This window comes from Bidens hawaiensis, unplaced genomic scaffold (assembly GCF_021521415.1).
Source record: "Bidens hawaiensis isolate Kalapana, Puna unplaced genomic scaffold, B.hawaiensis_p1.1 tig00029282_1, whole genome shotgun sequence".
Lineage (NCBI taxonomy): Eukaryota > Viridiplantae > Streptophyta > Magnoliopsida > Asterales > Asteraceae > Bidens > Bidens hawaiensis.
In genome coordinates this window covers 80,369-106,211 of record NW_027494824.1, presented here as the reverse complement: position 1 = coordinate 106,211, position 25,843 = coordinate 80,369, and the positions used below count along the sequence as shown (strand labels likewise).

Sequence of the window (25,843 nt, the reverse complement as noted above, 5' to 3'; positions counted from 1 at the left end):
TACGCCACCTTTCTCCCGCGACCCACCTTACGCCCGCCTAGTTTTCCGCGCTCGCGCCCCTCTCGCGCCTCGGTGGTGTGGCGCTCGCGCCTGGGGGCGCGAGCGGAGGGGCTCTCGCGCCCCCGCTGAAGCCCCACACCCCTCAGCCTAACACCTTTATTTTGAAAAGTAAAATTGGACCCTTTAGCCTGAACGTTAGATTCTCATCTGATATTTTCAGAAATAAAATAATTAATTAGTCAATAATACCAGACGTTCAAAAACTAAAGTTAATAATAATATATTAATATCAATAACATTATTTCTCGCTGATTGCCCAATCATGCTTACGTGGACAACGGGCAACGGCTATTACCTTTTAAATATTCAGACCGTTGATTTCAAACCCCACAAAACCTGGCCCGCAAGTCCAGATCATGATTAATCAACGGCCAAGATCACTCGACCGTTAATAATTCAAAAGAAACCCTTTTGTCCTTAAATAAAACCCCTTTGTTTCTACACATTATTATTCATATTATTTTCATACTCCTCATGAACCCTTGTCACCAGCTTCTTGTACTTCAATTATCCCAAATTACCCTTTCAATTCAATTTTTATTTCTCAATTTGATTCATGGATCACGATTCCCCTGTGAGAATTACGGTATCGTCTTCCGGTGGGCTTCGTAACGTCCCGTTATCAAGCCCGGTGAGACGGGTTTCCATTTCGAATTACCCGCTTAGCGGTGGCGAAATCAGGCGGTCGAGCCTCGGCGGGAGGTATGGCGGTGGCGACGAGTACGTCGCATACACCGTACACATTCCCCCAACACCGGATCATCAGTTCGTGTCGAATTCCCAAAATTCCCAAAACAGCCCTGAATACAGTAAAATTGATGGAAACCCTAATGAGAATCGGATCAAGGATACCGTGTTTACGGGCGGGTTTAACTCGGAAACCCGAGCACACGCTCGACGGATGAAATCGGTTGAGGAAATGATTGTTCCGAAATCCAAATTGTTGTGTCAAGTCGACGGGTGCGATGAGAAGCTTCTTGACAAGTCGGAGAAGTCTCAGTGCGAATGTGGGTTTCGTATATGTGACGATTGTTACAGCGATTACTGTTCGAATGGAAAGGGGGTTTGTCCGGGGTGTAAAGAACCGTTTCAGGAGAGTTACGAAGAAGATACCGATTTGCAGCCGATGATGTCTGAGGAGAAGGATACGGTGAACCCGTTGAGGAAGAACCGGGGTGGGGTTAGGCTGGAGAATAATTTTTCGTTGGTGCGGTCGTTTAAGGCGCCGAATCAGGACTTTGATCACACGCGGTGGCTGTTTGAGACGAATGGGACTTACGGGTTTGGGAATGCGGTGTGGCCGAGAGAAGGGTGTCACCGTGGTGGTGACAAGTATGAGTATGAGAACCCGCCGATGTTTAATGACCGGCGGAATAGACCGTTGACTCGGAAAGTTGGGATCTCGGCTGCTATTCTTAGTCCTTACAGGTTAGTGTTACTTGTTACATCTTATGATTATTATTATTATTATTATTGTTCTTGCTTAAGTTATAACTTATTAAGTATATAGATATATTTAGAAGGTTGAGATAAATGCTGTTGAACTAGATTAATTAAATATTGTTTTGTTAATAACAACTTAACAAGTTATAGTTGATTAAGTTTTGTTAATGATTTTTGTCTGATTTTATTTAATCAAACTTAGTTTATGGTAAAAAAATATATAGATATTATGTACATGAATTATCAGTTATTGCTATCAAATAATAAGTTTAGTCTGATATTATGTAACACAACTTAATTTGAAAACAAATTATGGTAAATAAATTTCTAAAAACTGTATAATTTATTAAAGTAATCTTGTTTATTGAGTAGAAACAAAACCAAACCGAATTCGAATTCGGTTATTCGGTTCGGTTTGAACTTTACAGAATTCGGTTCGTTAAACAAACCAAATAACCCGAAAACATAACCGATTAACACCCTAGTTGACTTGTTTTTGCAAAATGTAGGTTGCTGATTGTGATCCGGCTAGCCGCACTCGGTCTATTCCTAACATGGCGAATTTCGCACCCCAACCAAGACGCCGCATGGCTATGGCTAATGTCCGTAATCTGCGAGGTCTGGTTCGCCTTTTCCTGGCTCCTAGACCAGCTTCCAAAGCTCTGTCCCGTCACTCGCTCCACCGATTTGGCCGTCCTCAAAGAACGGTTCGAACCGACCCAAAACAACCCGAAAGGCCTATCCGACCTTCCGGGCATCGACATATTCGTCTCCACCGCTGACGCCGAGAAAGAACCCCCACTCGTCACCGCGAATACGATCTTATCAATCCTGGCTGTTGATTATCCAGTTGATAAGATTGCTTGTTACTTATCAGACGATGGTGGGTCACTGGTCACATTTGAAGCTTTAGCTGAAGTTGCTAGCTTTGCTAGAACGTGGGTCCCATTCTGTCGGAAACATGAGATCGAACCCAGAAACCCGGAAGCTTATTTTTCGCAAAAGGGTGACCCGTTGAAGAATAAACGGAGGGTTGACTTTGTACGCGAAAGACGAAAAGTCAAACGTGAGTATGACGAGTTTAAAGTCAGAATCAATGCGTTACCTGAAACCATTAGAAGACGTTCAGACGCGTGCAATGCGCGTGAGGAGCTTTTAGCTAAAAAGAAGCAAATGGAGATTGGTGGGAAAGTAACTGAATCAGTTAAAGTCGTTAAAGTCCCGACAGCCACGTGGATGTCTGACGGCAACACGTGGCACGGGACTTGGTTTTCCGGCGAGGAAGACCACTCGAGAGGTAACCACGCCGGAATTATTCAGCTTATGTTAGCCCCTCCCGGGCCCGAATGCGCTTATAAAACCGAGCAAGACCCCGAGGATTTGATTGATACGCGGAATGTGGACACGAGGCTACCGATGCTTGTTTATGTGTCCCGTGAAAAACGGCCCGGGTTTGATCATAATAAGAAGGCGGGGGCTATGAATGCGTTGGTTCGGGCTAGTGCGATTATGTCGAACGGTTCGTTTATTCTTAACCTCGACTGCGATCACTATATTTACAACTCGTTGGCGTTAAGAGAGGGGATGTGTTTTATGCTTGACCGAGGCGGTGACAAGATTTGTTATGTTCAGTTCCCGCAGCGGTTTGAAGGGATTGACCCGAGTGATCGGTATGCGAATCATAACACGGTTTTCTTTGATGTGAGTATGCGGGCTCTGGACGGGTTGCAAGGCCCGATGTATGTTGGGACTGGGTGTATTTTTAGACGAATTGCGCTTTATGGGTTTAGCCCGCCTCGGGCTACCGAGCACCACGGGTGGTTCGGTGGGCGGAAGATCAAATTTTCGTTGAAGAAGTTGAAAAAGAACAAAGCCGAAGATGATACCGAAATGATCATGCCGATTGTGGATGATCATAATAGTAATAGTGAAGAAGGGGATGAACTTAAACAGGCTTTGATTCCTGAACGGTTCGGTGATTCGAGTTACTTGATTGACTCGATCGCGGTTGCTGAGTTTGGGGGGCGGTTGATTCATGAGTTAAGAGGAAAAGACAGCCACGGGAGGCCATCGGGTTCGTTAGCAGTTCAACGTGAGCCGATTGATCGGGCTGCCATCGAAGAAGCGATTAAAGTTGTGACATGTTTCTATGAAGATAAAACCGAGTGGGGTAAACGTGTTGGGTGGATCTACGGGTCGATAACAGAAGATGTTGTAACAGGTTATCGTATGCATAACCGCGGGTGGAGGTCGGTTTACTGTGTCACGAAACGGGATGCTTTTCGTGGGTCTGCTCCGATTAACTTAACGGATCGGTTGATTCAAGTTCTTCGGTGGGCCACGGGTTCGGTTGAGATCTTTTTCTCGAGAAACAATGCACTTTTCGCAAGCCGAAGGATGCAATTTCTACAACGAGTCGCGTATTTCAATGTCGGGATGTACCCGTTCACCTCGATCTTCTTACTCGCTTATTGTGTCCTTCCTGCGCTTTCACTGTTTTCAGGCAAATTCATCGTTCAGTCATTAAACGTCACGTTTTTAATCCTGCTTCTAGCCATAACAGTCACATTAAGCATGCTCGCGCTTCTTGAAATCCGATGGTCCAAAATAACCCTCCACGATTGGTGGAGAAACGAGCAGTTTTGGTTAATAGGCGGGACCAGTGCACACCCGGTGGCGGTTATACAAGGTTTGTTAAAAGTGATAGCCGGAATTGATATCTCGTTCACCTTAACTTCAAAACCCGCAGCAGCTGATGACGGTGAAGACGAGTTTGCTGAGCTGTATGAGTTCCGGTTCACAATGTTAATGATCCCACCCGTGACAATAATATTAATGAACGTTGCTGCGATTGCGGTTGGTGTTTTCAGGACGGTTTACAGCCCGTTTCCCGAGTGGAGCAAGCTGGGTGTTTTTTAGCTTCTGGGTGTTGTCACATCTTTATCCGTTTGCTAAAGGGTTGATGGGGAGACGCGGGAAGATATCGACGATTGTGTATCTGTGGTCGATGTTGATTTGCATCGTGGTGTCGCTGATTTTCTTGTATGTTCATCCGCCTGATGGGAGCCGGACGCAGAGTTTCATGACGAGGTTTCAGTTTCCTTGAATTTGTTTGATGATGTGTTAGGTGTTACATATTGTAACAAGTATTTTGTTGGTTTATTTTGTATTATATTTTGTAAGATTCTTGTGGGTTTGAAACTATTAATCAGCAGGTATTTTTTTTGGTGTTATTGGTTAGTGTATTGTTGAGTTGTCTTGTCCCACATTGGTACTGGATGAAAAGAGTGATGGGTTTATTACTATGAAGTTGTGTTCTTAAGAAGGAGTGATGGTTGGCATCTCCCCTGACAGGGACGGAAACAGCTTTCGAGCTCACTTGTTACACATCTAGAGATGGTCAAAAAAACCGGTCCGGGAACCGGTTTGCCGGTTTTTACGAAAACCGGTTTTTTAAAAACCGGTTTGACCGGTTTACAAACCGCCGGTTCGTATTTCTGTTACAAGTTTTAGAGCCAAAACCGGTTAATAAAAAAACCGGATTTTTTTAATAACCGGTTATGGAAAAACCGGTTAAACCGGTTTTTTTATAAACCGGTTTTTGACCGTTGTGGAAAAACCGGTTAACCGGTTTCTCCATAACCGGTTAACCGGTTAAAAACCGGTTTTTGACCGTTGTATAACGGCTATATGGCCGTTTTTTTTTTTGACCGTTTTTTTTTTTTTACCATTTTACCACCCACAAACATCTATATAAACCGGTTAGATCACACTCGATTATACAACTCCAAACGCTCTAAACGTTTATTTCATACGCGATTATTTTGTTATCTCACGCTCAATTATACCAACATTACCACTCCATACGCTCTTATTTCGTAGTCGATTATCATGGCCTCCCAAAGTGCTGCTTCATCCGTCAACATGGGTGCCTCGAACACGGGAGAAACGGTCGTTCGGGTCATCCCCACGAAACGAAACCAAGATGTTTGGCAACATTTCGACCTATGCGAAATGTCTAACGGTAGCCAAAAAGCTCGATGCAAACATTGTTTGAAGATGCAAACTCCACTTTAAAAGCGCATGTACAAAGGCCCTTTTGCAAGGCCTTGAAGGACGAATCGGGAAGTAGTTCGCAGCCGGAGATGACGAATCAAGGAGCGGTGTTTACGTACGACCTTGAAGCGGTACGTCAAAAGTTTTCAAACTTTGTGATTCAACAAACACTTCCTTTCAACCACTTCGACAACCCTCAATTCACGGAGATGATGCAAAAGTATGTTCAACCACGCTACCAACACGTAAGTCGTTCGACCCTTAGAAGAGATTGTCTTAAAGCATGGAAAAACGCTAAATCCGAACTAATTTCATACTTTTCAAACTTACAAACTGGTGTAAACTTAACAACGGATGTGTGGTCGGTACCTCATGGTTCGCCCGACTCATACATTTGTGTGACGGCTCATTGGGTTGACCCCGAGTCGTGGCAAATGATGAAACGAACCGTTGCGTTTCAATTGTTTGATTACCCGCACACGGGTAGAAATATTTTTAAACTCTTGGATAGAGTCATTCGACAATACAAGATTGAACATAAAATCTTTTCAATTTCGTTTGATAACGCGTCCAACAATACGGCCGCGGTTGGCCATTTAAAATTAAAGTATAAACCTATTTGTGATGGAGCGTTTTTTCATAGCCGATGCTGGCACATATTATCAACTTAGCCGTGCAAGATGGGTTAAACGTGATCGAAACGCAAAGAAACAATTTTAAAAGAATGTTACGAGATGTTTTTAGCAACAATAAAACATTTTCAAGATACAAAAAATTTTGTGTAAAAGCTAATTGTCAATGGTTGGAGCCAAATTGGGATTGTCCAACAAGATGGAACTCGACTTGTGATATGTTTGAGAAAGCCATCCAACAAAAAGAATCATTAATTGCGTTTCATCAAATTTTGTCAAGTAGGGGTAAATGTGCACCGTACGATCCTAGAAACTGGTTATTGATTGAGATCGTTACGGAGGTCCTTCAAATTTTTAAATCTTGCACAACTAGTTTATCCGGGGTTTACTATCCAACAAGCCCCATTGCTTTACCAAAAATTGCTGTCATGTGCACAAAGTTGAGTGAACTTCATTGTAGGGGTGCACCTTATTTTGATATGGGTGTAAAAATGAAAGAAAAATTTAGAAAATATTTTCAAGAACTATCCGCTGTTTTGACATGTGCTGCTGCGTTAAACCCTTGCATCAATGTTGGTGGTGTTGAAGCTTTAATAGAAAAAATTTGTGATGAGCTAGAGTTAAACGACGATCAAAACCCCTATTATAGCCAAACTTTAAAGAATGCTTTCAACACCACCTTGTCAAACATGTATGATGTTTACCTTACAAAATACGGGTCGTCTTCCCAAATTCATGACTCGTTAAGAGCTGTTGCCCAATCCCAATCCCAAACCGACCTTGAAATGGGGATGTACTACATGATTTGGGAAGACGCCGGTAAACGTCAAAAGGTAAACACCCCAAGCAGTGAACTTGGAAGGTATGGTGGTACCAACTTTGTGAAACACATGACTCCGGATGAATTTAGAAGTCTTGATTTGCTGGCTTGGTGGAGAGGTAAGGAGGATGAGTTTCCGATCCTCGCCGCCATGGCCAAAGATTTACTAACGGTCCAAGCTTCCACGGTAGCTTCGGAGTCTGCTTTTTCTGTTTCTGGCAGGGTTATATCGATTAGGAGGACTCGACTCACTCCACCAGCTATAGAGATGACGATTTGCTACAAGGATTACTTGGACTCTTTAGATAGGGCACAACATCAACGCTCACTCGAGGGGGAATGGAGTATGAGGCGGGCTTGTATGAAGACGAGGTCAATCAAGGACACACTCAACCAATGACCGATGAAGAAGCCGCGTACGACGATTACCTAAGGAATAGCTCGGGATCGGGTAGCGAAGAAAATTAGTTAAAGAAACAGCAAACATGGAGGCAAATAATGAGTAAGAAACAGCAAGTTGTTCATGTAATCGTGTCTAAGCATTCTTTAATGTTTGTATTTTTGAGTTACGAATATGCGATAACGATTTAATGTTTGTATTTTTAATGTAAAAACTATAAATGAAAGTTATGTGTTTTTAATCTTCCAAGCAAAGAACCCTAACAACGAAAGCAAAGAATGGCTTCGGTCAGTCCGTTTTGCCTTGTAGTTACCGGTTTGCCTTGTAGTTACCGGTTTGTTTATACTGTGAAAAAATAATGGTTATTTAAAAAAAAAAAAAAAAAAAAAAAAAAAAACCGGTTAATAAAAAAAACCGGTTAATAAAAAAACCGGTTTATTAACCGGTTCTAACCGGTTTCTAAACCGGTCCTAACCGGTTAGACCGGTTAGGGTTTTGACAGACAAAAACCGGTTATTAACCGGTCCGGTTATTAACCGAACCGGTTTTTTTAGGGCCAAAAAAAACCGGTCCGGTTAATAACCGAACCGGTTTTTTAAAAAAAACCGATTTGTGCACCTCTATACACATCCGGTTAAGGCAACCCACTTCGGTGGATCTATAACCCGATGTTTTATATATATTTTTTTAATATGGTTGAGGCATTAATTGTTTGACATCTAAACTGCTGGTGTGTGTGAAACGTTTTTAGTTGCGTTTTTGTTTCCAAAATTCATCGAGTTTTAAGGATAAAAATATCTCTTTGACAGATTATTTTGACATAATATGTCACACAAAATAGCCGTTTACTAATTTGTAAAACCAATTCATTGATTATTATGTTGTTTCATAACTTCTTGAATCCCATGTCCAGTGCAAGTTGACGAATCGAAACGCATCTTGTTTCATGTGTGCAAAGCGTGCTGCATAAAAAAATACTAAAATTTTATTTATACATGTCATTTTCTACTTGTTATTTTATTAAACATAAAGCATGTATTGTAGGACATTGTTTGAGGACAATTACAATTCAAGCATGAATAAGCTCATTTGGTTCCGATGCTCTCTCTACCCACGTCACCAATATCAAATCTTAAATTATTGTCATTTTCTTCTTCGGTCTACCATTTTCGCCAATCAACCACACATTGTTTTCATCAATGTCATGAAGGGTTGGATATATGGTTCCCTCACTTGTATGTCAACATCCCAAAGTACGGACATTGTCTTATTTAAACTGTTGTTCGCTTTCGGTAAAAATTTTCCTCTCACTCAACATAAAATCAACGCAATGTCGAATGGAGCCCAATAAAGATGTTAGCCCCTATTCAAGTTCATTAAGACGTAGGGAACCATAAGTTTCCAATAAAGATGTTACGAATGATCTTCTAACATTATTCGTAAATAAGATTATAATAATATGACGGTAGATCAAACATGGGATATTTAAGAAGATCACTGAACATAAGATTTCTTTTCTATTTTCTAAAATATCTCCAACGTTCATAGATCGTTCCCAATAAGTTTCCATTATTGGCGCTTTGCTCACACTACGCGTTCCATATACCCGCTCCAGTTAAGGGGGCGGTGTCCCGGCCCCCACCCTCCCTAGTTCTTACTCACGTGCAACTCGGATGACCCGAGTTAACGACCCGTTGACCCTAACAATTTATTTAACTTTACGGCATTATACTATTAATAAAATATTTTTTATATTTTATTATATTATAAACGTTATTGTATATCTTTTTATTTTTTATTGTTTAAACTTTAAAGACAAAATAACTTATTAAAACATATGTTTGAAGTTAACAAGTACAACTGAATCCATCACTTACGGCTTAATACTAGGAGCTTGGGTTTTTAAGTGGAAACTTAAGTTCGATCCCCATGTACTCGTGCCAGTTTTGGTGGATTATGGCAAAAAAAAGATTTGAGCTAAGCCTGTCAGTTCGAATCCAGAACTCATCCGGATTTTCGTCACACCGTGTGTCACGTCAGAGAGTTCCACTCTTGTGGTGGCACGACTGTCAAGTGGTAACCAACGATATGGTTTTCCGAGAAAACATTCAAACCAAACTTTAAAGACAATATAAACCAATTAAAAATAGCATAGGCCGATCAGAGTGAAACAACATGTCTTTCCAATTTAAAATCCGCTAACACGAAAAAGGAAGTGATAGTTCAATGTAGCAATAGTAATAATTCTAATAATAAGTACAACCACACCATTATATTATATATACTAGTAAATAATAAAATATTGAAAAAACCCTGTGTCAATGCTAATCCACCTTCATTTGGTTGTCGTCTTTGATCCATCGTTTTCCTTACTGCGTGCGTCGTCTTTGATTGAATAGAATATGGCGGTGACAGTTGAAGGTTAGACTTGTTGATCTTCAATTACTTATTATTATTATTATTTGTCATGCTTGTGATTCCGATACTTAAACCCCTCACTTTGATCAACGGGGTGTTTATTCCGATGATGATGGATGATATTGAGAATCCACGCGGGTGGGCGGGCAACTGCAAAACCTGAATTTTATTTATTTAGTAATCTTTTACGACTTTAATGCTAATTGGGGATTTTTAACTTCTAGGGCTAAATTGGTTTACTTTATTTATTCACACTGAGTTGAATCAATTCACTACAAATGGAACAGATAAATGTTTTAGCTTTGGGTCAATTGTTATTTACCAATTCATTCTATACTTGTGATTCTTCTGTGTAAACCCTAACTTTTTAGTTAGGATAGTTAGAATATTGTAGAATGATGATGCTATTGACAAACTATACTGGAATCATATACACAAAAACAAACGATATTAGTCAATCCGTCTTTGTGTAATTAGCATTAGATGCCAACATTCTTATCATCTGTGAAAAATACATTCAGTTACTATAAATCATTCCTGGGGGTGTAAACGAGCGCGAGCTCAGCTTGTTTCTAGCTCTGTTTTTAAACCTTGAGCTCGGCTTGTGTATAGTATTTCAAGCTCAAGTTCGGCTTAAGCTTGGCTCGATTATTATTATAATGTATATATATATTTCAATTATAAATTTATTTGTAACACAATATGCATTATATAATTTTTTTAATCAATATTTTATGAATAATTATAATTATTAAATAAAAATATAAATCAAACATATTAAATAAAAGTTATAAAAAATAACATGCTCGTTTAGGCGCGCGAGCTGGCTCAAGCTCATATACATAACAAGCTTGTGTAATTATCTCTAAGCTCAAGCTAGGCTCGAGTCAAGCTTTTTGCAAGCCCATATCTAGTAGCTCGGTAGCGGCGTGGTTCGTTTGATTACAATTCATAAATTTTAATTATTTCGAATAAAACAAAAGGTGTATTAACTTCTCTACCCTTTTCGGTGCATGTATACATACTGGCCTTTTGGATCATGCTTTACTTAATCTTTGCAGTGTAAGCCGGTCAACCCTAAATTCATCTCTTACATTTTAATTACATTTTTAAATTCTAATATAACATAATTTCAGACTTGCTGGACTTGCACTTTTGTTTTCGTCAAGTCTTCTCCTACAAATTCTGGTAAGATCTTGAATAATTTCGTTTTTAAATATCTTTTCGTTACATACTTTCTGATTCTATTTTGGCTGCAGGCTTGTGCATTATACAACAACTGGTGGCCTATGTTATCAGGTAAGCTTGTTACATTCATAGATTATTATTATTATTATTATTTTGAGAAATTAATGTGGATTAATTTAATTGATCGTTGTGCAGCTCTCATGTACATTTTGGTCCCTATGCCGTGTATGTTCTTTAGTGACGGGTCAACTGAATCTTTAATCAGCCGGAATTTGACTTTCACAAAGTTTAGTAACATTGCCCCCAAAAGGGGGAGTATTATCACAAGGACTAGCCTATGATGAAAGCTATCATTATTTTTCCTCGCTGGAATTTGACTTTCACAAAGTTTCAACCCTGTAACATTTCCACACAAACCTAGATTGCCTTGGAATGCTTGTATGGATGAATTTTTGAAGATAGCAAATGATGTGGGAACTGGACCTACGAGCTCATTGTAAGAGAGGTCGATATCAATCCCACTCGGCAATGTCTTAAAGGTATCAGGAATTGAACCACATAATTTGCTGTGAGAAAGATTCAATTATGCCAAAGCTACTAAACTTTGAATTTCAGATGGTATCACTCCCGTAAGTGAATTCCAAGAGAAATCAAGTGTGGTAAGTTGCCCTAGTTTACTAATCTGAGATAGGATTTTTCCACTGAGCTTGTTATCACTAAAATTCAAGTAATATATTTGTTTCCACTTACCAACGTGTCTTGATATCGGCCCGCGCAATCTGTTTGAGGATAGATCGAGAGCAAGGAGATTTTGAAGTGACCCAAGCTCTTGAGGTATAACACCTGAAAGTTTGTTATCTTGCAATAGCAATTTCAGCATACCTCTCACATTTCCAAGTTCCTTTGGAATCTCACAAGCCAAGTTATTTGAAGAAAGATTAATGGTTTGTAGTCGAGTAGAATCTCCAAGTTGGGGTGGTATGCAACCACTGATGTTGTTATATCCCATCAACAAGGCTGTCAAGTTCTTGCATTTACTCCAGTTTTGAGACAACTGTCCATGAAAACTATTGTGACTGACATCAAGTAGATCTAAACTTGGATACACTCCAAAACTATCTGATATGTCTCCAGTAAATTGGTTAATATCAAAATGACCTCTTATTAAGCTAGAGCAATGTCTTATGCCTATCGGTAGAGGACCTGTGAGTCGATTATGACTTAGTGATAAATATTGAAGCATTCTCCCATGGCATACATCTTCAGGCAAATGTCCAGACAATTGATTATTGTCCATTTCTAGCTCAAGCATGTATTTACTTGCCAGGACCCCTCGTGGAATATGACCAGATAATTTGTTATCACGAAGATACAAATACCCTAGGTTTATCAGGTTTTTTAGTGACGAAGGTATAGAACCATTGAGTTGGTTTTCACTCAACGCCAACTGGGTAAGAGACTTTAAGTTCCCTAGTTCGGCAGGAATGGGCCCAGAGAGTTGATTTTGGTACAAGTGTAGGAGATCCAAAGACTCCAAATTACCCAACGATGAAGGAATTGGGCCTGTTAGACGATTTGAATGGAGGCTGAGGCTCTGAAGTGAGACCAGGCTACCGAGTTCTTGTGGGATCGAACCATTCAAATTGTTTTTGAAAAGGAACAAAACGGTAAGCCGCTTCAAATTCCCAATAGTAGGTGGGATAGGACCACTTAGAGAATTGTTACTGATATACACTTCCACAAGATTGACAAGGTGTCCAAACTCATGTGGAATTGGACCAGAAAGCTTGTTATCATCAAGAAATAATGAAGTCAAATTTCTTAAATTGCCCAAAGTTGAAGGCAGTTCTCCTTCCAGGGAATTATCATACAAGGCAAGCTCGGAGAGAGAGGTCGGTTGACCAATCTCTTGTGGTATCGACCCATTTAAATTGGTTTACACTAAGCTCAAAATAAGAAAGATTGTGGAGAAATGAGAACTCGTCAAGAGTACCGTTTAATTCAGACGATGTGAGGTTCAACGTGTGAACGGTCCGATCATCGTTGCAAACGACACCAAACCACGTAGTGCATGGAGTGGAATCAGTAGAATTTATAGAGAGGGGGGTCCAAGAAGAATATAAGGGGGAGTTGTTTGGAATTTGAAGGCTAGCTTTCCAGTTAAGAAGAGCATTGGCTTCCTCTAAAGATGCAGAAGCAAACTTTGAAAGTGAAATGGTTAGTAGAGCTAGAGATAAGTGTAAGAAGTGTCTACAAGAAATTATTTGCCTTTTCATGTTTTCTTGATTTCAAAAATGATGGGTCGTGTGTTCTAATTTATACTCAAGCGGCTAACCTTATCTCCGGGCAATGCCATATTTCCACTAGGAGTGTGCTTTACTTTGAGAGAAATAAGTCATTATCGTTGTTATGTGAAGTGTTCATTACTTGAGGAATAAATGTCCTTTAGCAAATGACTTAGATTCATAGCATTAAAGATGGGCCTCACAATTAAGAACTAAAATATAAATAAATAATTTAAATGAATGAACGTGGTATATGCTATGGCTGAGCACGGTTCGGTTCGGTTTTTAGGTGAAACCGAAACCGAAACCGAAATTTCGGTTTTTCAAACATACAAACCGATCGGTTTCGGTTTTTCGGTTTTTGGTTTTTCGGTTTCGGTTCGGTTATATTCGGTTTTTTTTCTTGTTTTTTTGTTCTATTAATTGTTTTATGCAACTAGTTCCTATGTACAAAAATAAATATTAACATTTACTATTCCTTTCACAAACTTTAATTTCTCTTACAAATCTATTGAACCAACAAACTCCTAATTTGTCTCCTAATTTGTTTCGGTTGTCGCATATGGCTTAGTATAAATATTTAACAATCATTTAAATTATTTATTTTAATATACAAAGTTAAATTAAACTTGCACTTAACTTCTAATTGTGAGAATAATCATACACCACTTTCAGAATACATATGCGATCTTACCTAGAAATCATTACAAACTTACAGCTAACACCCTAACAAACTTAGAAGGTTAGAGTACTAATAATTTCATTAAAAACATGGGCAAGAGGTTCGGTCACATGGGATACATGTGACGCACCTGGAACTGACGTACAAGGTTGGTTCTCTCCGCCTCTCCGGCAGGCGGCAAGGTGCGTGGCTGGTGGTGCTGGTGGCTGAGTGGTTTGAAGATTTGGAGAGGGTGAGGATATGAGAATTGAGAGTGACGGTTGAATACTATTAAGTTAAAAATGATTAAGTCAAATAATATTGTATGCTAAATGGGCCACACTTGGTAATATAAAACAAAGACTCGTGGACCACAAAGTTGGGCGAAACAATTAAAATATTCTAGTTGGTCCTGAAGTAATATGGTTCGGTTCGGTTAGGTTTTTTTCGGTATTTTTGAAATGGGTAACCGAACCGAAACCTTAATTTTGGTTTTTCAAAAAAACAAAAAAAAAACCGCCGATTAATGCTTCGGTTCAGTTTTTTCGGTTAATTCGGTTTCGGTTCGGTATTTTCGGTTTTCTGGTCACCCCTAATATACCCCTAATATGCCGTGAGTTTGTACCAGTTGAAATTGAGAAATTTGGAAAGAAAAGGTCGTTGGTATTAATTATTATGTGGGGTTATAAGATCACTTTCTTATGACATGGCTACCAATAGTCAATACAAAGAGAGAATTTAATTTCTTTTGATAGATCTCTCAATAAGATACAAACAAGAAGTAAAACACTGTGTTAAACTGGCCGTGTTATCGGGTCACCAGTCTAACCGCATTTCAGGTCGGATCATATCAAGGCCGGCCTTTAGGGAGGGTTGGGTGGTCGACGGCCCCCCGGCCCGACACTCCGTTAGACCCGATTTTTTTTAATTATATGTATTTTTATGAAGAAAAATGTGTATATTTAATGTTTAAACTCAATTACATAACAACTAGTTTGGCTTAGTGGCAAAGGGGTATCACTCTCAACCAAACGGTCTGGGTTTTACTCTCATTTGGAACATGTTTAGCTGATTTTTATATAAAAGTTTTTTACACAACCCAAATCATAACCAAGTATGCCCACTTAAAAATTAATTGTTTAAAGCCAACAAAATACTCATTTTATTTGAGGCCCAAAGTATTTTTCGCTTTCGGCCCAAAAAAATTTTAGGCTTCTCGGAGCCGGGCCTGGATCATATTTTAGAACCTGATGAATTTTAATTATAACTAGGTAACAAATCGACGCAGCGGCGTAGCGACGCGAATTCGGTTGGTATTGGCTAAGTCCGTTACGGGATCGATACTAAACAAAAAATAAATAAATTCATAGATGTCAAATGGAACCGACACACGTACAACTTATGATCAAAGTGACACGAATTTGGTTGGTATCGGTTAGGTTTGTTACAAAACCATCGACTAAACACAAAAAAAATAATTTAGTAAACGTCTGGAATAATAGTGGTACTCGTATAGCTTATAAAAAATAACATATTTAATACGACACTTATTCGGTTAGTAAAACTCGGGCGTTGCGACGACAAGTCGACACGAATTCGGTCAGTATCGGCTAGCTTCGTTACGGTACCGAAATAAAAAACCGAAAAACAATTTCGTTAACATATTTGAAAGAACAGGAATAAAAACACATACTTAAAAAATTATTAAAATATTCTAAAAGAAAAGTTAAATGTTAAAAAAAATCTTGTGAATGACCTAACATTTAGACCGACCTACGAGAAACAAATACAAAATATACCTCATCAAAAAAAAAAAGCACAATGAGATTCAAACGGGTCCGCAGAGAGTCAGGAAGAAAATAAAGACTTTAGGAATACCACATCAACCATCACACCACCTACATATCAATTGTTTATACAATCAATTAAATTACTTAAGTACTCAAAGTAATGTGTTTAAAAATTTGGTGGCACCGACCACTTAATCTTTATCTTGTGTATAATTTGCAAACATATATGTACATATATATATTAATAATCATCATTATAACAATATTAATAATAATAAATAAAAGGGAAAAAGTCACATAATAGTTACCAAGTTTCAAAATTATTTTAATTAGGTGACTCGTGCAATTTTCGCCCGAATCAGGTCACTAAACATTCAAATCGAGCCTCATCGAATTTTGTGTACGTCAAGAAAGCAATGAAAGATAAGATAAGGGGGGGCCCTCTTGAAACAAAACAAAACTAAAAAAAACATGTTAACATCTATAATTTAAATATGATTTATGAGAGTAACTTAATTAAAAACATATATAAACTTAGTTACAATTCTACAAAATTACCCCTAAATAAAAATATAAGTAAATGATTTTACTTTGTAATCACCAAAAGGTTCATCTTTTGTAACACATATAGTTGGTAACAAGCTTGCTTCTACAACTGGTACAATTTTTCATTGCTTCCTTTTTCAATAATAGTTTAATATCACACTTAGTATTAACATCCTCTTCGTGTTTATTTCATCACTAATAGCTTTTGATATTTGAAATACTGCACATTAAAAGTTTTGCTTGAACTCCATTCCCAAATCATCAACTAGTAGTATATGCATTAAGCTATATGTTCAAAACAGCTATTTCTACATGGAGAAAAAAAGGACAAAACCCCTGGTTAATGTACAAAACTAGACTATATATAACATCACTTTAATTTACGAATATCCGTGATTTAATTTAGTGGTGTTTCTTGCAGTCGAGTTCATAGTGAAACGGGATGGCCTATGTTTACAAATTCGATGTATTTTCGGTGTCTTTGATTATGTTTCTTGCTGAAGGAGTCACTGAGCATAGCAGATTTACTTGGTTTATCATTTGGATTCTATAATTGACGAACATTCTGATCCTGCACACATTCACAGCAACATTTAAACGTTAGTTCACCACATTTCCGATAATAATAATAATAACACATATTAGAGCATATGATGGTGGAATCAGTTATGAACAAACATAAATGAACGTTCACGAACGAACAAGACATGTGTTTATGTCCGCTCGTCTAATTAAATGAACAAAAAGTTTTTTTTTATGTTCACACACTTATTAAATAAACGAACTTCCTTTCAAATGGTTCACCAAACATTCAGTTTAAACACATCTCAATGTCAAACTGATGGGCACTAAGTATACCATTTGCACACTTTGAAAAATTGTTATTTCTTAGTCAAACTGTATCGCACTTATAAACATGTACTAAATCGTTACATTCCATCTGTAAGTAGCAAGAAATGTAGGAAAAGTACTAGTTTTCACACTTAAATTGATTCCATCTGAAAAAAAAATATGTTTCATACATAAAGTTAATTGTTACAACACTAAGTGAGAGTTACAAATTATATCTAAAATCTATACATTTAAGCTAAAGCAAGTTTAATGTTTGTTAATGCATAAATTAATGTGAGAACATTATTTTTTCTACATTTATTATTGGTAAACTTGTTATAATTGTATCTCTTATTTCTCCATGCTTATAAATAAACCATTTTTTTTATAACTCATAAGAATGAACAACATGAACAAAACGCATGATCGGATGATATACTTACTGTAGTCAAGAAGATAACATAAAACACATTGTCAAGAATCATGATCTAAGTACTGTAAGTTGTAGAAGAAATTACTTTTGACCAACCTGTAAGTTATCTATACGATATCTCTGTCACCAAATGGATGCTCGTCTGAATCGTCGTCAGTCTGATGCAACACAGATTTGGGAGAACTTGAGCTAACAGAAGCTTGTCCTACCGCTAATTCCGTCAAACCATCTTGTGCAGCCTGAGCCACAGAACTCTGGCTATCCCCATGTGGTTCGTGTACATCGTTGCTTTGGATCGTGCCTGAGTTTAACAGGTTTGGGTTTTCGTTCATTTCTGAATCCGCTTGAGAGCTTGATGGGTTTAACCAACTTTGTCTATGTTTTTCTATGTCTAGATCATCGAGGGTAGGGGCGGTTTCTTCGTCTGAAAGCTCGACTTGCATGTCAGAGACCGTGGAATGGCTTACGGCATGGAGACCCCTCTTGTTTTTGCCGTAAAAGAAATTAATATCCACTTTTCGCGCAGCATATGAATCAATTTCTTTTTCGGCTCCATCTTCTTCCTCTTCTTTTGGATAGTAACTGTCGGTACTATCATCTGAAATCGAACTATCTTGTAGAATATGTTTGTAATCTGCTAGTTCGAAAAACATAAATTCCTATTACAAACTTCATTTGCAGACCAAATAGCAACACGGATTTTAGAGGCTTAATGTCATAAAAAAAATCTAAAATTGTGTAAATATGGTGCACGCTAGGGGTGTGCAAATTAACCGCCAAAACCATTAACCGAACCATAACCGACATAACCGAACCGACTTTAACCGATAACCGACATAACCAACGGGTCGGTTTAATGAATTTTTAAAAACCACCAAATACGGGTCGGTTTTGGTTAAAGATAATTTCAAACCCGCCAAAACCGAACCGCCCCATTTACAAAATTCTCAACATTATGGAGTATAACTAGACACACGCTTGATAATTTGGAGAAAATTAAAGGTAATAAACTAATAACGCTCTCATTTTTATACTATATGGTTTAAATTTACTAAAGAGTTAATCCATTTATCGTTTGTTTGATGAATATATATTATTAATATTAAGAATTGTATATTTCGTTGAATGTCATTTTTATCTTTTTAGTACCAAAGTTTTATGCTCAATTATACATTGGTTTGGTCACGGTTACCAACCCATAACTGACTCGTTATAACCTTCAAAACCGATTAACCGAAACCGCCATAACGGATCGGTTATGGTTATGGTTATGGTTATGGTTATATATTTACCGACATATTGGTTATGGTTATGGGTTTGTCCTAAAACCGCTCCAAACCGACCCATGCACACCCCTATTGCACGCGATTGTCCATTATACGGATGATATAATCATATACCTAGATTAACAATAGATTGACATTTGACCATGAAACCGCATATAAGAACAAGTAGTGTGAAATGTACCTACCAAGTGTTGAAGTATTAGATCCTATGATGGACTTCTTCTTGTTGGAAAGATCTTTGTAATATGGTATATCGTGTTTACCATGCCCGATCGAAGAACGTGATAAAGCACCTAAGCTAAAGCTTTGATGCCTGCAAAACACGGGTTCTTTGGGGCGAACGCTAACTTTAAACTCTTCATGAAAGTTATCCTCAGTAAGATCCAACTTTTCTTCATGTGGATCATAAGGAAGATCAAAAGGATTGCTTGTTTTTAACAAGGAAGACGGAGCTGATCCCGGAGATTTATTACCGCTTGATTTATCTTCAAGAAACGGATTTAGTTTCTTAGTTCTTACTTTCGGAATTTGAACATTATTGTCATTTTCTGTTGATTCTTTTTCCTCAAAACCAAGATTCTTTCTTGATCTTCTTCTTACCATCAAACTCTCCAATCTCTTATTTCTACCGGCTTCTGAAAGCCCGAGATCCAAATCGTTCTTTTGATCATCGTCGGTCCACCTCACAATCTTATGATCGTTTCGCTTATCGTCATTTTCAGACACATCCGAACTCTCTTCTTTAAAATCATCCTTTTCAGTATTACTATTAACGTTACTATTCGCGGATGAGCCTTCACCTTTTCCAACTATAGATTCAAAAGTCCCTAAATCTGTCGGCTTTTTCTCGCTCAAAAGTTCGTGTAAACTTTTCAAGAAAACATCATCTTTGTCGCCAACGTTTGTGTCAACATTATCGCTTTTGTTTAGGGTGTTTCGTTGAACAAGGTTACCGCGATCACTGTAAATAGACTTAAAACTCCTGCGTGACTTTGCAAACTTTTGCCTCCTAGCCTCTTCTTCAGCTTGTTTAATCTTCTGACGATTGATATCCAATAAAACTCTATGAACGAGAAGCGAAATTCCAACGAAAGGGGAAGTATAGAATAAAATTTTAAAGAGCAAAGGGAAGAATAGATACAAAAGAAAGAATAAGATCACAATACTTGTATGAATTGGATATTTCTGACAACATACATAAGTTTGACTCCATATTTTCTTGATTTTACACCTAAAGTTTTGATCATCATGACTTTCATCCATGACTTATATCCCTAATGTTTGCGGACTATATTATTATCACATAGCCAGAAGAGAAGCTTTCATATCAGATTGATCCACACGATTAAACACCCTTCGTACGGGAATCGAAAGGGTGGACATCGGATCATTGTCGTGTGAATCATATGAATATGAGAAAAAACCAATGGGGATTTGTGTGTGCATATTTTATTTTACTAAATCTAGAAATGGATAATGAAAGATTGTCTGATTGAGATGTGTTAGATTTTTTAGGGGTTATTAATTTTTGAGAGATTTCTTTGGCTGTGACTTGTTTGGATCCTCAAAATCTGGACTTCCTTCACTCCATAAGAACACACAAATTAAAACATATTTCTAAAATTTGTTCCACCCTTTGAAATTGCATGGACTATTATTTGACTAAGGGATACAATATGCATATATATTGAAAAAGTTTTGACAACATAAACTTTGTATGACTATTTTTGGGTAATGTATGTATTATAAGAAAGTTTTTTATGAACACTCGAGGTAAAATAAAGATTGTGCCAACATCACCCAGCCGCTACCACCACACACCATCATCACCCCGCAGCCACTATGTAATCGTCACTACCTCTTACTATGTTGGCACCACCACGGCACCACCTCCTTGAACAGCACTACTGGCACCGCTATTGTGGTCACCACCACCATCGTTGCCTCTTACCTCCATCATTGTTTCCTCATCCACAGGGTCTCCGTCGTCACCATCATGAGCCACCATAAAAATAAAAATAGCGGGTGGACCCCTTCTATATATATACACTTCTCTAAAACAACTTGTTTTTCAACCTAAGTTAATTTGTCTAAACTCATTCTAACCGGAACCCTATATGACCCGAACTTGTTTTGACCCGACACTCAATCCGATTATACTAGACTGCTCTGCAAGGCTTAATTAGGATCATATAACCAAAACTCCATAGGGATGGGCCATAGTAGGATGAGGTGCCGAGTATTGCTGCTGAACCGGGTACTTTCGTCTTTCGGTACCCTATTAAACCATTATACTTATCTTTATCACAAAGTCATCAAATTTGGCAGCAAAATTAACCAGAAACCTGATTATCTTTCTTTACCAAAAAATCTTAATCTGAGTGCATACTTCAGCAAAAATCAATAGTTTACAAAAGTTCATCTAATTAAACAGCAACCAAATCTCATCAATATTTCATTGACAAGTTTTTCTACAGTTTGATTAAATTTTAAAAAGAATACAAATTAACCACCTTGCTAACTTCATACCATGCAGGTTATTCTGTTTATGAGATGAATCTTAACATTCTAGTTTTGGTACAATGTAATTGGCCAAGAAACCTGAACAGAGAAACTATTTGGACTTACTCGAGATAAAACAATATCTATAATACTAAATAAATATTCATTGTTTAGCAAGAATTAAATAGGCATACCTTTTGAGGATATATAAGTTCTGAGGGAACCATAAGTTTAACTATGAACCTTAAAGCACGTCACATATGGGAATAGTTGAAGAAGCTCTTCTCGGCTACGTTTCTACAAGGATATGAACATTAATGAATGATCTTATATGGTTTTTAGTGAAGGGAATTTTAGATATTTCAATTGTACTACGTGCAAAGTCAAAGTTGACTTACCTTGATGCCAATACATCCATTCACATCAAGTGTCGTGTGTTTGAGCAGAATTTCGAGAGGGCTTCTAGGCATTTGTCAGTTACTCCAACAATTCCAAACAAACTGCATATTTTGCAACCATCAATAATAATATAAATAACCAATGAAGATGCACAAAAATAACCGAAAGTAAAAAAAAAGAACTAATAAATGCAGCAATTTACCTAAGAAATTCAAGATTAGTACAACCTTGAGCTATGGCTATAACACCCGCATCAGTGACACGCACACACCTTTTAAAAATATTAATGCAAAATTAGGGAAACAAACAGAAACAGGGTATGTAACATTCCATATTGTGTTATTGAATAAAAACAAAGATTTACCATGTTAAATTGAGAGTACGGATATTTTTGCATTTGGCTATAGAGAAAAGCCCTTCATCAGATAGATTCTGTCATTAAAATGTAAAAACAAAAATTAATTTCCTAGAAAAATCATAAACTAAGCTCGTATGGGAATCAATTTTATACCTGAGCACCACAAAGATCTAAGAATCTGAGTTCGGTTAAAAGTGACAGTTTTTTATAAACTCCATCTGTAAAGCTGAACAAAATAAACAAATTCTTCATAATTTAGATTGTCCCAACAAGAAATAATTGAGCCAACTTTTGGTCAAAATAATTCGACAAGTTACCTTGAAAGTGCATAAAGATTTAGGTTTTTGAGACCAGTGCACTTGACTATTACATGCTGCAAGCCCCCGTCTGTTATCTTGACACACCTACATAACCAAGCATGCAAGCATTAAAAACTTCAAATATGAGATATTCGAATAGATATGTATATATATAATTATAACACAATAATAATACTTCAAAATAACACACCGAGTGATATCCAGTGACTCCAAATGTGGATAACTCTCAGAAATCATTTGCAAACTTTTATCTGATATACCCTGTTATCAGCATCACTGCATTTTAGCATAGAATATATTAAATTCTTCTCTCTTCAACAATGCACGTTAAACATACCTTACATCCACTTAAGTACAAATCAACAATATGCTTGCAATTATTCACCAGATGTGATATACCAACATCTGTAACCCTGAAGAAAAATATGTTATCAGAAAGGATAACTAAATATATACAAATATACAAAAATATAAATGAAATTAAGTGAAAGTTGAAGTACCTTACATTCCAGTAGATGGAGAATATCTTCAAAGAAGGAGAGGCTTTAGTAATATCCTCAATTCCATTGTCAGATATTTTCTGGCATCTGTTAAGATTTAAATGCTCCAGATTCTTAAGGGAACCTGAAAACTGAATATTGCAAATGCATCTTCACTTAAAGTAATAATGTATAGGAAACTATAAGCAGATTAAGCAAAGATTAAAACAATACCTGGCTTCTAATAATGCTCAAATGTTTATCTTCAATGCCTTGCGCAAACTCAAGGATTATTTGTTTCACATTATGATATCTAGGCTGCAGTAGATACAAAAATTATATAATGAAACAGAACAGAAATATAATTATAAAGTTCTTGAAATCTAGTAAAACTCCAATTCTTTTTGAAAAATAAAAAAAAAACTCGTTATTGTTTCTGCACATTATGATGAGATAAAGTGATTTACATGTTTTTGTTTCTACTGGACTACAGTTCAAACACTACATGCATACATATATGTGGCACATGGTTTGTAAACTGTAATAACAAATGTTGCCTGGGATTGATTAAGGGCAGTAATGCAAATGTATAGTCCTGCTTCTTTGTTTGCTTTTATAGAATCACTATGGATTGGGATTATTTGTTGGAATTAACTTCAATAGAGAAACTTGAATAATTGAATGCAACGATGAGCAAGTTTTGGTTCGGTCCAAGAAACCAACCAGATAAACAACCGAAAGGGCTCTTCAAATATTGGGTAGAGGTGTAAACGAGCCGAAAAAAGCCTGAGCTTGGCTTGTTTTGATTTACGAGAGCTAGAGCTCGGCTCACTTCTAGCTCTTTTCCTAAAGCTCAACCTTGGCCCGTGAGTCGTTTTTTCAAGCTCGGGCTCGGCTTGTTTATCATATATTAATTAAATAATATACGTTAGTAATTGCTTTTATATATTTTGAAGAAAAAAAACCTTAAAAGATCCTAAGCTTGGCTCGAGCTCGTGTAGGACCTTAAATGAGCCAAAGCTCGGCTATGCAATGTGAAATTAATGCATAGAAGTCCAAAAGAGGCCCAGGATCGGTCTCGATAACTAAACGAGCTTTATTTAAGACTCGGGCTCAGCTCAAGCTAAAAAAAAACTCAATTCATTTTGAGCTTTTATCGATCTGAGCTCAAGTAGCTCTGCTCGTTTGCACTCCTAATATTTGTTATTATTGGCAGAATGTGTTGTTCTAAAATCAAAGGCTTGAACGTGTATATGACAGTGTATATATCATAAAACTAATTGCTCCTAAATTATGCTAATTTAAACCAAAATAGCCTATAACAAGTGAATTTGAAACAACGAATTAGGGTTAAGGAATGAAACCAGAGAGAGAGCAGCTATAAGTCGATCTCCAGCGTTATTCATCTCATGAAAATCAAGAACCTGATCAAATTATTATTATTATTATTATTAAGCATCTAATAAATGCATAAAGAATATAAGCTAATTTGAAAATTAGGGTTTAAATATATAATGAAAATTACCAGCCATAGCGAAGGTAAGGTAACGAGAGTGCGATTGAGAGGTGAGGATACGAGAAGGAGTGAGATGATGTCTCGTTGAGGAAGACGGAGTCTGCTGCTGGTTATTATTATCTTCATCACTCTCGGAACTGTTTCTCGACTCCATTGCTGCTGCTGCTGTTCCTCACTCACTATTCTCCCACGTTTTCTTTTCTTTCTTCTTCTGTTGGTCTTTATTAGTTTGAGGTTAATATACATAATACAATTACATTAACAAATTCTTCGGTATTTCTAGGTTTCAAAGTTTTAATCTTAGACCCGAAATCCAACCTAAATTTTCCATGGTATTTTAGGGTTGGATTAATCGGGTTTCAGGTATCTAATAAAATTAAAAAAAAAGTAAAGAAAAGCTGCAAGGCAACATATTCTTCTTTTACTTGTCACGTAAATAACCAAATAATAAATATACCCCAGTAAAGCAACATATTTTCGTTACGGTTGTTCATATTCTCATTTCACTAGTGACGTGAGACCACTGATGGTGGTCACGTACATTAGTGACCAGTCATAGTATTTTATTTTTTCTTTTCCAATTGTTATAATATAAATAATGAAAATAGTGGAGAATGAGGGGAACGATCCATACCCTAGTTGAAGGGTGATGAAGAATGGTTCAAATGAACCGTACCCACCCACCTTAGTCGTTAACGTTAAATAATTACACAATTTATTTTTATGGTGGTTTCAATGTATGAATCTTGCAACTATAGCGGTCTTTATCTCTAACGACTGTTAAACTTCTTCACTAATTAGGTGTGAAATGTTGTGGTTCCTGACACTTGGTGGTGGAGGATGGCCGGAATGGAGGTGGAGGTGCTAGTAATTATACATGACATAACTTAAACAAAGTTAGTTTGTAAGGAGCATCATCACTATAAAATATAAAATGTTAACTATTAAGGCCAGGTTTGAAATTCCTTATTTATAACTTTTTTTGACTTATATGATTTTTGTTTTCGTTAAATCACTTTATCAAAAACTAATTTTTCCTTCTTAAAAACCTAAAAAAAAAACATTACCCGAACACTTTTTAACTTATAAATGTTGTTGACCAACGGCAAAATATCCACAAATTACAAAACCAACCAAACAATTAACTCCTACAAACTAGGTTAGAAAACTTTGACCTTTTCACATTTTGCCTCCTAACTTTGGTTTTACATTGACTACCAAAAGGTCCAAACACACACAAAGCTGACAATGGACGGAACCGGAATATTTGCGGCGGCGGTTTACGGCAGAAATCGACCAAGTCCGTCAAGGTCAGATGATTCGTGGCGGCGTCATCAAGGTCGGCCTCTTCTTATCAGTTATTATTTCAATTTTCTGTTATATTTTATAACTTATGTTAAATGATTAGGTCTATGGAAAT

The 25,843-nt window shown here is 37.3% G+C and overlaps 1 protein-coding gene, 1 long non-coding RNA gene, 1 other non-coding gene and 1 pseudogene across 7 annotated transcripts; 3 read left to right on the top strand and 1 right to left on the bottom strand.

The window, feature by feature from the left end:
• The first annotated feature begins 300 nt into the window (after nt 1-300).
• On the top strand, nt 301-4,722 carry LOC143578490 (cellulose synthase-like protein D5; annotated as a pseudogene). Its single transcript, XR_013143276.1, has 2 exons — nt 301-1,488; nt 2,013-4,722. The product of XR_013143276.1 is annotated as a cellulose synthase-like protein D5 (transcript).
• A 93-nt stretch (nt 4,723-4,815) lies between these two features.
• Nucleotides 4,816-4,941, top strand: LOC143578514 (U6atac minor spliceosomal RNA). Its single transcript, XR_013143284.1, has one exon. It is a non-coding gene; the product is annotated as a U6atac minor spliceosomal RNA (small nuclear RNA).
• A 5,879-nt stretch (nt 4,942-10,820) lies between these two features.
• Nucleotides 10,821-11,288, top strand: LOC143578501 (uncharacterized). Its single transcript, XR_013143278.1, has 4 exons — nt 10,821-10,891; nt 10,966-11,017; nt 11,089-11,128; nt 11,213-11,288. It is a non-coding gene; the product is annotated as an uncharacterized LOC143578501 (long non-coding RNA).
• Nucleotides 11,289-21,246: 9,958 nt separating this feature from the next.
• On the bottom strand, nt 21,247-24,596 carry LOC143578510 (F-box protein At3g58530-like). Of its 4 annotated transcripts, XM_077062077.1 has the most exons (13): nt 24,433-24,596; nt 24,272-24,331; nt 23,142-23,225; nt 22,929-23,059; nt 22,766-22,841; nt 22,619-22,689; nt 22,426-22,512; nt 22,262-22,334; nt 22,115-22,182; nt 21,953-22,021; nt 21,750-21,851; nt 21,546-21,648; nt 21,251-21,450 (listed from the first exon to the last, which is right to left on the bottom strand). In XM_077062077.1, exons 1-11 carry the CDS (start codon nt 24,547-24,549, stop codon nt 21,770-21,772), a joined length of 918 nt encoding a protein of 305 aa, XP_076918192.1. In that variant the 5' UTR covers nt 24,550-24,596; the 3' UTR covers nt 21,251-21,450; nt 21,546-21,648; nt 21,750-21,769. The 4 variants fall into 4 exon arrangements, with proteins under 4 accessions (XP_076918189.1, XP_076918188.1, XP_076918192.1 ...); XM_077062074.1 differs by having other exon boundaries at nt 21,247-21,463; nt 22,766-23,059; XM_077062073.1 differs by having other exon boundaries at nt 21,247-21,450; nt 22,766-23,059.
• Between the last annotated feature and the right edge of the window lie 1,247 nt (nt 24,597-25,843).

What these genes read in the sequence shown, in the direction of transcription:
- LOC143578510 (XM_077062074.1), bottom strand. Translation starts at nt 24,549, where the DNA reads ATGAAGATAATAATAACCAGCAGCAGACTCCGTCTTCCTCAACGAGAC. An exon ending in CCTTACCTTCGCTATGGCTG is followed by an intron (nt 24,332 to 24,432) that starts GTAATTTTCATT and finishes TAATTTGATCAG; the next exon opens with GTTCTTGATTTTCATGAGAT. An exon ending in AATCTTTATGCACTTTCAAG is followed by an intron (nt 22,335 to 22,425) that starts GTAACTTGTCGA and finishes TATTTTGTTCAG; the next exon opens with CTTTACAGATGGAGTTTATA.